Here is a 12,376-nt window from a genome sequence, read left to right as displayed (position 1 = left end):
CCGACTGACCTTCTCGTTGTCGTCTGCGTCGGCGCTGTGCCCGTCGCCGTAGATCTTGGCGTACTGCAGCCAAATTTGCCCGTCGGTGGGGTGGCGAGCGGTGGCGCGGCCCAGGAGCTCCTGGACTTTGGAGCGCAGGGAAGCACTCGTCTCCCCGTGGCTGTCTCTGAGGTTCTCCACCACGGCCCGCACCAGGATCTCCAGGATCTGCACACAGAGGGGGTAGGAGATGAAGAGTTCCGCTGCCGGGGTCCTGTGGCGTGGTGAGGTGGTGTGGTTTGTGCGGCTAAAACTCCCATGTTTGTTCCAGTTAAACCCAAATACGACACGCTTGAATCACAGTATGTTTCATGTCATCGAGTACATTGAAATGCAGATCCTGAGGCCTAGAGCTGGGCTTGAGCTAAAGCCTGGGCACACGGTTTCACTCAGCCTGCCCCATGCACCCCCATGCTGTGAATTAAAGAGTGGCTCCATATGGTTCTATTAAAAGAGTGTGTGTGTGTGTGTGGGGGGGGGGTGGCGGACGATGGAGGACACTGGAGGAGGGGGTCGTTAATAAGTGGTTGACTAGTGACCACACTGGCTTACACCACGCATCCTCCCTCCCTCCCAACATATGTCTGGGTGGCATCAATTTCAATCGGCCTGTCGGCGTCAACACTGGGACCGCTTCCACTTTTGTGAGCGCCATCATCGCCGGGTTACCATTTCACACAGATGCTCGGTTTCAGTCTCCCCTCCCCCCCTACCCCCCCCCCCCCCCTCCCGCCGAGTGTGTGGCATTTGCCCCGGTCCGATGCCATACTTTTGGCAGCGAGAGTTGGATATCGAAACTGCCAGAAATTGTTGGGCTTGTTCGCCACTGGAAAAGACAGTGATATATGCGAAGTCATGAGCAGGCGCGCAGCACAATTAAAACAGTTTGGACAAATAGCCGGCAGGGCGGATCAACAGCAAAACAGGATTCCAACCAGCCCCCTTTGTTTACATGTATGAATTAAATTGTCTCCCACAGGATTAACAGAGGAGGATTCATCACCGCACTAAAAACCGAGTCTCAAATGAAAAGCCAGAGCCAAACCCATGCGCCCACCATCAACTTGACATATGCGTTCTATAAAGCGGCAAGGCGAGGGAAACGCGGGGGGATGGTATCAGAGGGAGACGTGTTGCCAGGTCGCTCCCCGTGCCACACTAAAACCCAGGAAGTGCTGCCGCGTTCTGGGCCTCATCCCGTCTGTCATGGGGAACGTTTATTCATGAAGCCCGCGCCGCCGCTCCCAGCGCTGGACGCTCTGCAGTCACCATGCGGGCTCTCGGTGGAGGGAGAGGGGAGATGAGTGTGGGGTAGGTGGGGACAGAAGTCTGGTGACGCCTCAAATGTGTGTCTGTGCATTGAATATGTGATGTAATGTTGAATGAACGCTACATTTTGTATTGCTTGAGGGAAGCTGAGGTGCAAAGAGAGAGAAAATAAGATGGCAATTTGTTGTTTCATTGTCTTCTGCAGGGGCAAATAAATCTAAAAACCCACCCATGAGTGTGCCTGTTCATGCCCTGAACCGTTATAATGGCATAGCGCTGTGTATTAGGGCTTTTTTTCAATCAAAAATGCTCTGCGCTGGTTAGGGAGTACTTGGCTGAAAAAATATTTCAAAAGGGGTACATCACTGAAAAAAGGTTGAGAATCACTGTAGTATACAACCAAATGGTTAAATACAAACTTACAGTGTGTGGCAGATAGGAACCAGTAAAATGGGCCTAGGGAAAAATCTGACTGTGTTTGTGTGTGAGAGAGACAGTGTATGTGGACTCCTGTGGGTCAGAGAGGGTACAGTGAGTAGAGGGTGACTCCACCCATCTGTCTTAGCCTGCTGTCACAGCTTCTAAAGTAACACCTTTCCCCCTCCCAGGGAGTCTGGGATAGTCTCTTTACCGCTCTGTCTCTCTCTTTTTTCCCTCCCTCCATCAACCTCAGGAAAAAGTGGAGCCCCCACCCCCAAGCGGAGTTCTACAGGAGATCTGATCTCTCGGCCTCCGCTTCTCACAGTAACACACGAGCAGGCCGTTCTTGGGGGTGTGCCTAAGATAAACAGACATCTTCACAGACAAGTAGATCAATCCACTCGGTGTCTGGGTGGTGACTCTTAAACGAGACGCTGTTACGGCGCCGAAGCGATCCCTCCCCCCTGCCAGCCACTTATGGATGTGGGTTTGAAATCCGTACTCTCGGCAAGCTTTTTCGGGCTGAATTCCATTCCCGCTAAAAGAGTCCAGTATCCAACACCGCACATATGCACACTGTGTGTGGTCTAGAAATGGGCCCTCTTCATCATATCTTCCAAATCATAACACTTCCTCTGTGTGTGTAATGAGAGTTCTACAGTAAGCAGCTGGCGTGTACTGTACATCCTGGTACCAAGGAAGAGGATGTGCCATGTATGATAAACAGGGTTTCCTTCTCCAATTCAGGTTCGAGCAGGGGCTGATGTGCCTTATCGGGCAGCTGTCACTCTAGCTGGTGGAAGTCACAGTGTGTATGTGTGTGTGTGTGAGAGAGGAGGTGTGTGTGTGTGGGAGGATGCTGAGCTTTAATGTTGATTGACAGCTCTCTTCTACCACTGGGCCACCATACCACCCTGAAGGTAATTTGAGCTTGGAAGGAGTCTGCTATTGATCCATTTCATCTCTCTGTCCGTGATGATGAAAATGTGTAACAAATTAAACCCTTAAATGGGACTTTTTTGGGGGGGTCAATGCCGAGAAAAGCGACACCTCGAAGGGGAAAGTGTATGGATTGTTCCGTCAGATTCCTGCTGTATCCGGTTATAGTGTGAAATGAAGAGGGCGAGTATTGTGCTCCTCTAGACAGACAGAAGGAAGGAGGGAAGAGGAAATGATGGATGTGTGTGGAGTAACGAGAGCAGATGAGGGAAAGAGAAAAAGCAGGGCATTCTGTCCGTTGGTGGTTTTGTCTTCTTTCAGAACGGCATATTTAAAAGAAAAACCACCAATCCTCTGTCTCACAAGCGAAACTGGGGTGGCGAGATTGTATGCAACTTTAAAGAAGCGTGTGCCTGTGTGTCTGTTCCTAATAGGGCTGCAACTAACAAATATTTTAATAATCGATTAATCTGTCGATTAGTTTTTCGATGAATCGGATAAGAACTACAATTTTAAAAAGCTTTAATTTCCAACCCATTATTCAAAAACACAACTGACAGTGCAAATTCACAGTGCAAAAAATCTTCAGAATGTGCACAAACAGGCACACAATTTTGAAAGTTATTAATATTAGCATGGATTTAATGCTATTTTCAAAGATGAGCCATTTGTTTGAGTTTTGTTTAAAACTATTGAAAATTGAAAGGTTGTGGTAGTAGGCCAGACTTTATTAGAATAATCTGGTGTATATTTAAGACATTTTTTGACACCATTTTGAAAAAGTTAAGATTTGTGAGGATTAAGCTATTTTCAAAGATTAGTGATTTTCTATCATTTTATTTGAAACTTCATTGAAAAGGTACAGGCTGTGGAAGTATACCAGACATTGTTAAGATACTCTGGTGTCTGTTTGAGGTTTTATATTCCAAAAAATATTATAAAAGTCTTTTATAATGTCCGGTCCATAACTTCAGTGTTGAGATGACAGTCTCTTGATCCTCTTGGAGCATGGAGGGTCCCTCTGAGATGTGTGAGCACATCCATACAGATACACAGGTACCCAGGCCCTTCAGCTATCTCCACAGAGACCCCCGTCCCCGTCCAACAGCTTCCAAAGGATAGGAATCCACCGGAACCAATGGGGACTCTTCCCTCTTCAGTCATTCGGTATTGTACATTTTACCATGCGAGCGGGGTGTGGGGATCTTGGAAATTGCGTTTGACTGAAGAGATAAACAGAAAGATCTAGGCCAGGAGGGACTGTCAGAGATGTTGGCTGATAAACAAGCCCCTCAAAGGAAGAATCTGGGAGCGGCGGCGGGAGGTAGGGCGCTAATCGCTTCACCTCCTGTTCAAGCCACAATCAAAAGACAGTGAGTCAGGCGTTCCTAAAAATACCCACGCCAAATATACACGCGGCTCTGAATGTGCACGGTTTGGGTGAAACCACGTTAAAAGTGCTAGCGGGTGGAGGTGGCACCGTTCAGAACGAGGGCACGTCACAATAACGCAAACTAAAATAGAACCGGTGGAAGAAGAAGTTACGATAGCAGACTGCTGCTTTAAGCCCTCGTAAAACCAATCGGAAACATTTGAGTGCGCTGCTCTGAAGGCCACACGACCTGGGACCTAAGAGACTGGCTTCCCTCCTCACTGACGCAACAGAAAAAAGGAAAGGCCAAGAAGAGAGACGGTCCTATTTTCCCCCTCTTCTTTTTACAAGAGAAACGCGTGTTGTGAAGAATGCAAATTAAAAATCCCAATTACAGCATTGAGATCTCTCACTAGGCAGCAGTGGAAGCTGCCCTGACCTTTCAAACTTGTGCTTTTCTATGTTTCTTTTCTCCTAATTGATGAGGTGTGCAGGCACCTCTCCAAACAGAAATAAATCCAATGAAACTGGGAGAGACAAAAAAAATAATAAGAACGAAACGGCCACAAAAAATAAATAAAAAAAGAGCTGGAAGATGAGAGGGAGACAGAGGGGGCGGAGAGGGAATGTAATAACAAAAACAAACTCATTTTGGAAAGTGAGTAAGAAAATGAAGTGATTCCAAAGCCCGGTCTGGTGTCAAGACTGTACCGGAGAGGAGAGGTGAGAGCAGTACGAGAGTGGATTGGAGCACCACAGCCTCAAGAAAACACATCCCAGAGAAGGTCCACACTTGCTGTCACTCATAAGTGCCTTGTTTGTTATTTTGTTCACATCCAGGTGGCCAAACAGACATTTCCTCTTTAAAGTTAATTGCTCCAAACCAAAGCGACAAGAACTGCATATATTTTCGGAATGAAATCGGAGGGGTGAAATAATATGGTCTCTTTGCTTGTTTATTTTGAGGATGTTGCAAATGTTTCTATTTAGCATGCTTGCTGAATAACATCCTGTAGGTTTGTTTTGAAAAAGAAATCATCTGAAAGTGATTAATAAGCCTTGGAGGAAAACAGAACACTGTTTATAATACAACAGGGAAATTAAAGTGGGGAATATAAAAGGTTGTTGTTGTTAAGACCCCAATTGCAATATGCTGACTTCCTTGTTCAGCGCAGGGCTCACGGAGATGAGTTGAAAGGAACGTCAGATGAAGTCAAGTAGGCTGTGCAGATTGAAACCAGCCAGCTCCCTGATCCCCTGCCCCCCCCCCCCCCCAAACCCCAGACCAGCCTGAGGGTAAGAGAGGCCCTGGCAAGTGTTTGCCTGGACCTCTTCTCCAACAGCTAGCTGGAAGCCTCAAACTACCCTCATATTTTTCAATTCCTGGAGAGGATTCTCGAGATCGACAAACCTCCCCCCCCCCCCCCCACACCCCTTCTTCTATCCCAGCCCCTCATCGTTACGCTCCCACCTCTTTACTCTCCTTCTCTTTCCCCAGGTCTCCCCCCCCCTCCCCCTCCCTAACCCCTCCTCCTCCCCTTTATTCTGAAGTCTGCGGTAGCATTTTTGGCGGACTAACGCCACGGTCATCTGCCTCAAACGCAAAGTATTTCCAAACACGACTTTATTTGCCTTTCTTGTCAACAAGTCGAGGTGGGGCGATCGCTGAAGCTGCAGTTGCTATGTTCTTTTTCTGATTGTAAATGTCAATTGGAACACTCCTGAAGGCGCAGCACCGATGCTAACATCTGGCATCGGCGCTCACGGTGCTTCAAAAAAATGAGTACCGTCGGTGTTTTGTTATTTTAGCATCACAAGGTATCGTAAGTATCGGTTCTCGTGAGATCCCTAGTTTGAGTTAGCCTGGCTCTGCCGTCCTACATACTTCCACTCAATTTTGATTTTGCTTCTGTACTCGGTCTGGCCATTCAGTACGTAAGTCAGACTTGCAGGTTCATTTTTAACCAACACATTTTTTCCAGCTACGGCAGCTAGCTCTGTTACAGTAGTGGTGAAGGAATTTGCTAAGGCGAACGCTAGCGATTGGTTATGGCAGATCAGAGTGGCTCTGGGCAGATCCAATAGTTTTAAACTTCAACAGAGTACCCGCCTACAAGAAAATCAACGCTTGTCAATGGAGCGAGGCCAGACTCTCTGTACAAATGAAATGTACGAGAGTCTGGTTAGGACCAGGCTAAGTTTGAGTAACTTCCTTGTTATAATAATCTTAGGAAACTATAAATCTCAGTTCGGTGTTCATTCGTTCATTTGCCCTCAAAGGGAAATTTAAGGGAGGCACTCAACTGATGTCTGCCAAATGTGATCTCCCACACTGATTTGAGGGAAGCCATCAAAGGGGCCTGTCCATGTGTTCCATTACGTGCAGCTTGAAGCACCGGCAGAGCAGTGCAGTTGAAAGCCTCCCGGGTGTAACCCAGCTACCTGTACGTCTTTGTATTTGTCCCTGATGTCCATGAGGCGGTGGTAGGCCTTGATGCCCTCGGCGAACTCGCCCACGTCGATGCACACGGGGAGGAAGTTCTCCCAGATCTGCCAGTGCTCGTAGTTACACTTGAGAGCCTCTTGCAGGGTTCGGAAGGCCTTGTTCCTGTCAGAGAGAACCGGACAGAGAGAGAGAGAAAGAGAAATATAAAGAGGTGATTAATTCCAGACAACTAATTCACGGGGCGATGCTTCAAATCAGCTTTACGGTATCAAATACCTGGTGAGGAGGACTATTATTACAAATGACCAAACCTCTAATTTTCTTGTGGGCCATTAAAACACTTGGGTAGATACATTATTTAAGGTCATATGCATGTACCTCTGTGATCATGACAGCTTGCCAGGTAGAACAAAGGTAAGTTAGACCGAAAGCTACCCATGGTGTCTCCCCCCGCCCCCCATTCAGAGACTCCAGACACCATACAGAATCCGAATCCTCCCACTCACTCTGATCTACCTCAAGACACACACATCACACAGGGGTACGCAAAGGCACACACACACACACACACACACACACACACACACACACACACACACACACACACACACACACACACACACACACACACACACACACACACACACACACACACACACACACACACACACACCTCCAGGCTCTTCAGAGCAAAGAGGGTTTGGCTGAATTATCAGCAGTGCTAACCAGGTTTTAATAGAAGCTTCCTCGCTTTTTAATTTCAGGCCTGAAAGCACAGGGCTGATTTGAACAAGGGCTGAGAGAGAGAGAGAGAGAGAGAGAGAGAGAGAGAGAGAGAGAGAGAGGGAGTGAGAAAGTGTTTCCCCAAGACACCCTTCCGGGTCTATCAGGACACCTCTGTCAGGAATCGTGTGGCTTTTCAGGTGAAATAAGAGAGAGAGAGTCTGTGTCCTTGGCAGGAATGTGCTAATTGACTTAAGCCCGACAAAGCAGGTTCGCAACACTGTTTTGGGGTCAGGTTCGAGGTATTTGGCAAAAGCGGGGAAATCATAATGACGGTGTGATTTTACCTGAGGCGGTATAATGATGGTGTCTTTTTACCTCTCGGTTTGTAACTACCCATTGGGTGTTTGGAGTCACCGCCAAGCAAGGGGATCCAGTTTGTGTGTGGGGGGAAAAAAAGGCTTCAGTATCCTCCCTGACGTGAGAGACTCAGTGCTATCAGTGTTGTCGGTGCACGCTGGCGATGTGGTGTTTGATAAGTGCAGTAATGTCCTTCCTCAGACAACATCTCCTCCTAGTCCCTGGCTTCCTCCGCTCTCGCTGACAGAGTGTCGGTTGCCCCTGGCTCAAAATCAATACTGTCAAGCTGAGAGGGCCTCTGGTGTCTGAATCCTTTATACGTGTGTGTGTGTTTGTGCGTGCACGCGTGTGGAAGGGACGGCGATTGAAGAGTAAAAGAAGGCAGAGAGTGTGAGAGAGTGTGTGTGTGTGTGTGCGTCCGTACACACACATAACTCTGTCTAGTGTGTGACACGGCCTGTTTCGAGGAAGGTGGCTTGTGGACCTCAGGGACACTGGTGCAGGGAGAGAACATTGAGGTCTCAGGCGTCAGTCTTCCAAGGCACTGCTTAATGACCTCATCGGCTGCTTCCTTCCTATCATTTACCCTGAACTTAGCCCCAACCCTACCTGAGACATGGATCTAGAGAACTATGCTGATCCCATTCCAGGGACCAACTTCTGAGTTCGCATTATACTGACAGATTATATTATACAACTTCAACGTTTTTATTATCATGCTCGAGTCGTGTATTCGAAACACGGGTCCTATTCTCATGACTTACAAGTAGGTGGTAAAAAGAGCCGTCTTGGTAGCTAACAGTAATCATAACGCGGTGCTTATCCTCGCGTGTCACAGCAGCCGACCCATTACCAGCACACATACCCACAGCACACCCACTACCAGCACACCCACTACCAGCACACCCACTACCAGCACACCCACTACCAGCACACCCACTACCAGCACACCCACCCACTATCAGCCCACCCACTACCAGCACACCCACCCACTACCAGCACACCCACTACCAGCCCACCCACTACCAGCACACCCACTACCAGCCCACCCACTACCAGCACACCCACTACCAGCACACCCACTACCAGCACACCCACTACCAGCACACCCACTACCAGCACACCCACCCACAGCACACCCACCCACAGCACACCCACCCACAACCAGCCCAGGTTCACACTCACTTCTGGCGCAGGCGAATGTAGGCTGTGGAGAGGTTGTTCCACGCCTCTGCATTCTAAAGGAGAGGGGGGGGGGGGGGAGAGAGAGAGAGAGAACAAGTGAATGAGAGGGAGGAGGGAGGCGGAAAAAACACAATTTATACGTTTACACACATGCAAGCACAGAGAGAGGGGGGGGGGGGGCTGTTTAGGAAGCGGGCGCGGCAGATGGCCCCGCCCACGCAGCCAAAATGCTCTTCTGCTGGGTGCTCGTGGAGAACATTGGCTCGGAAGGCAATGGTGGGAAACAGATAAACACACACACACACAAATCTCACAGATCATTAAGCTGAATTGGAAAGACTGCTGGGGACCGCTGGTATTATAGCTTGGGTTGTAGGCAGGGAGTGTACCTGAGTTTAAGTGTGCAAAGTGTGTGTGTGTGTGTGTGTGTGCGCGCACCACTAAAGATAATAGAAACAGGAGTGTATAGGCAGTGAGAATGAAATGGCCTTGTCCCCCAAAGCATTCGTGTGATTGGGCTCGTCCTCCTATAATGCACATGTGTGTGTGTGTGTGTGTGTGTGAGGCCACGTGGGAGAGACAACGGTGGGGCGGTACTCACATCTGGCTCCAGTCCCACACACCTCTTAAAGGCCTTGGCAGCTCCCTCGTAGCCCTCCAGGGCAAAGTAGGCACAGCCCAGGGAGAACCACACACCGAGCTGCAGACACACAGACCAGGTTGAGCTCGGAAAAACATCAGATACACGGAATCGTTTCATTCAGTAGAAGCTTGATTTGGTTGGAGAATATCGGCAACCTGGGTCCCCGTTTACCTTACCTGGGAGTCTAAACCAGCGTCAAATATGAATTCACGCCCTGACCCGAATAAAATAACACCCAGTTCGACTTTGGGGGTGTTTGTGAAATGTCCTGCTATGAATCCATCACTTCCATGCTGACAACTGCCACACAGGGGAGATGGTGTGTTGGAGGGGGGGATCCTCCTGTGGTGCTGTTCAGAGGTGTTGACTTTGGGCTGAAGCCCATCTGTCAGATGGGGAGAGTGGCAGGACGACGCCCCCCCCCCACTCCCCCCTTAGGTCTGGGACTGACAGCCCCCCCCCCCCCTCCCATCCCCATGTAGATTGGTGGAGGTGTCAGGTCTTTAGAATTCCATCTCTCTCAAGCTTTCGTTCTCCCTCTACCCACCTAGACAGCACCATTGTATGTCTGCTCTTACCCAAACACTAGAAAGCTTAGGATGAACTAAGATGTGTGTGTGTGTGTGTGTCATTAGACCTCAAAAATGCACGATTGCTTAAGAGAGTGGGTTCGAAGAGTGTTTTCGTAGCAACAACTCCATTTAACAAAAGGTCAATGTGGCAAAACAAACTAAAGTAAAACATCCCATTGCAGAATCACCCCCCCCGTATTAATTATGAACAAACGACAAAAGAGTGGTGTCAAACAAGAAACCTTCCTGTACACTACAGGATCATTTTCCTGTCTCCCCCGCCAGGAGCCTGAAGTGAAACTGACACGAGGCCCTTTCTCTCCTTCCATATATCCTTCACGTCTCCCCTTCCCTCGCTCTACTACCCCAACCACCTCCACCCCATCCCCAGCTGCTCTTTCAATCCCCCTCCAGCTTCACCCTTCAGTTCCATTCCTTCCCCTCATCTGAAAAACGTCACACTCAGCCAGGATCGAAAGGGGGGAAAACATCCCCCAGAAGTACCTGCATGGGGTTGATGCGGAGCGACTGCTCGAAGCACTCGGCACACTGCTGGAACTCCTTGGCGCGCAGGTGGAGCAGGGCCTTGGAGCGCATGGCGCGGGCGCTCCTCCGGCCCGACAGCTCCCAGGCCCGGTCGTAGTGCGGGTGCTCCCGCAGCACGTCCCCCAGCAGGCAGTACAGGCTGGGGGTCTCCTTCTTCTCCAGCTCCCTGCGCAAGATCTCCTCCGCCTGAGGGGGAGGGAGGGAGAAGGGGAGTTGTGAAGGACAGTGAGAGGAAAACCGGAGAGACGGAATAGGACTGAGGGGAGGCGAGAGAAGGGGGGTGGACCCCGCTGATGGGATACCCTGATAGCCCCAAACACAGCATTGCTGCTCATTGCATCCATAAAAAACAAACAAAAAAGCAGACGTACAATTCCTTCCTAAGAATCAACTTGCTTTGATTTCGTCTCGGACCTCTGGCGAGCCGCCTCTCCACTGGCTCAATGAACATGTTGAAACCGGGGAGGGTACAGCTCGGGTATCATACGTCTGTACAAACCCAAGCTTGGCCCAAAAATTCACTGAATCTCCAACAGGGCTGAGGTTTGATTAGGAATGAGAGTGAAAACACGGGCGTCTGACTAGAATAGCGATGAAGTTTCTAATCCCTCTTCTATTCCCTTTGGTTTGACGAGTTCTTTTGTTGTTGCTGCGGCGTGCCAATCCACCCGCGGCGTGAGGTGGGGGCTTCCGGGGCGAGAGGGGCTCTTGGTTTTTGCTGCGTTCCTGAGCTGGATCACGTTGTCCAGGGCTGAGGCAAGGCCAAGTCCATGGGACCTGCTCCCCCCCAGCGCAGAGCACCTGGAACCATCCAACCACAGAGCCCACCTCCCCCAAGGAAAGACACAATCATGCTACTCTTAGATTCCAGGACTATATCTCAATAGGCACCTTTTTAGAGACATGGTTATGATGTGGAGACAACAGCAACGGTGAACGAAGACAGTGAAACGTTGATTTTCCTCAGATGTCTCTCCGATTATGTAAATTGTTTTCTGTGTCTGGATGGGTTCAGCACCCGTATCTAGCATACTGCTGGAAATCGCTTTGGACTTAAGTCTGATCTTATCAACGGTCTGTCTCTTTCACACAGATTTGAATTGCGAATCATTTAACCAGTCAAAACGGTTTTGTGGCTGCCATGTGACTGATATGGTAATTCCCGTTCTCTCATATTGCATTTATTTGCATTTACCCCCAATTCATACATACCATATATTACAAACCGTACTTGCCAATAACCCGTTTAGGAAGAAAAGAAAAAGAGAATTTCTGAAAGAGGCTGCTAGCCATCAATTTGCGGTCGTATTTTCAAATACTTTCCTCTGCATTTGTTTCCTCATCTATATACAGTCCTCTGGGGATCCCGTCACTGGTAAGAGTGCTGCTGATCACAATCAAATCAAAATCAGCTCTTCCAGGCTTTTTCCAGACCACACTCTCACCGCAGACGGTCACCATCCAAGGCCAGGCTTTGACAAATCTTTGTGAGAGTTCTGATGCTGACAAAAGGGCCTAGCAGAATAGTTGTGGCCATTCGGGTATTTCAAAGGAGTTTGCAACATCCAAGAAAAGGCATGGAAAGACATGACGATTGAGAAAAAAAAAAGTATTTTGAATGGGGAAAAGGGGTCTGATTGTGATTTTCATTTCGTAACCTAGATGCTGGGTCACTGCATAAAACCCAGTGTGCTCATTAGGGGAGAGGCAGCGACTGAGAAAAAGACTGGAAATGCAGGGAAGAGAGAGAGACATGCAGAAATGGAGACAGAATTGAACCCTGGCCGCTGCGTCAAAGCCTCATCTCATATGGTACATGCTCTACCCGGTAAGCCGTCTGTCCACAAACTTTATAAGGCGTT

General features: G+C 49.0%; 1 protein-coding gene across 1 annotated transcript in view; it reads right to left on the bottom strand.

The window, feature by feature from the left end:
- Nucleotides 1-12,376, bottom strand: part of ttc27 (tetratricopeptide repeat domain 27) — a 66,011-nt gene that overhangs the window by 4,222 nt on the left and 49,413 nt on the right. The window contains exons 13-17 of the mRNA XM_084667072.1: nucleotides 10,473-10,700; nucleotides 9,355-9,453; nucleotides 8,754-8,806; nucleotides 6,482-6,647; nucleotides 10-207 (exon numbers count right to left, since the gene is read on the bottom strand). Coding sequence (XP_084523198.1) covers nucleotides 10-207; nucleotides 6,482-6,647; nucleotides 8,754-8,806; nucleotides 9,355-9,453; nucleotides 10,473-10,700 — 744 coding nt within the window. The remainder of the gene's footprint in view (nucleotides 1-9; nucleotides 208-6,481; nucleotides 6,648-8,753; nucleotides 8,807-9,354; nucleotides 9,454-10,472; nucleotides 10,701-12,376) is intronic.

This window comes from Hypomesus nipponensis, chromosome 11 (assembly GCF_054491055.1).
Source record: "Hypomesus nipponensis isolate SF chromosome 11, ASM5449105v1, whole genome shotgun sequence".
NCBI lineage: Eukaryota > Metazoa > Chordata > Actinopteri > Osmeriformes > Osmeridae > Hypomesus > Hypomesus nipponensis.
The sequence above is the reverse complement of the archived record's forward strand: the minus strand, read 5'-3'. Positions and strand labels throughout refer to the sequence as shown.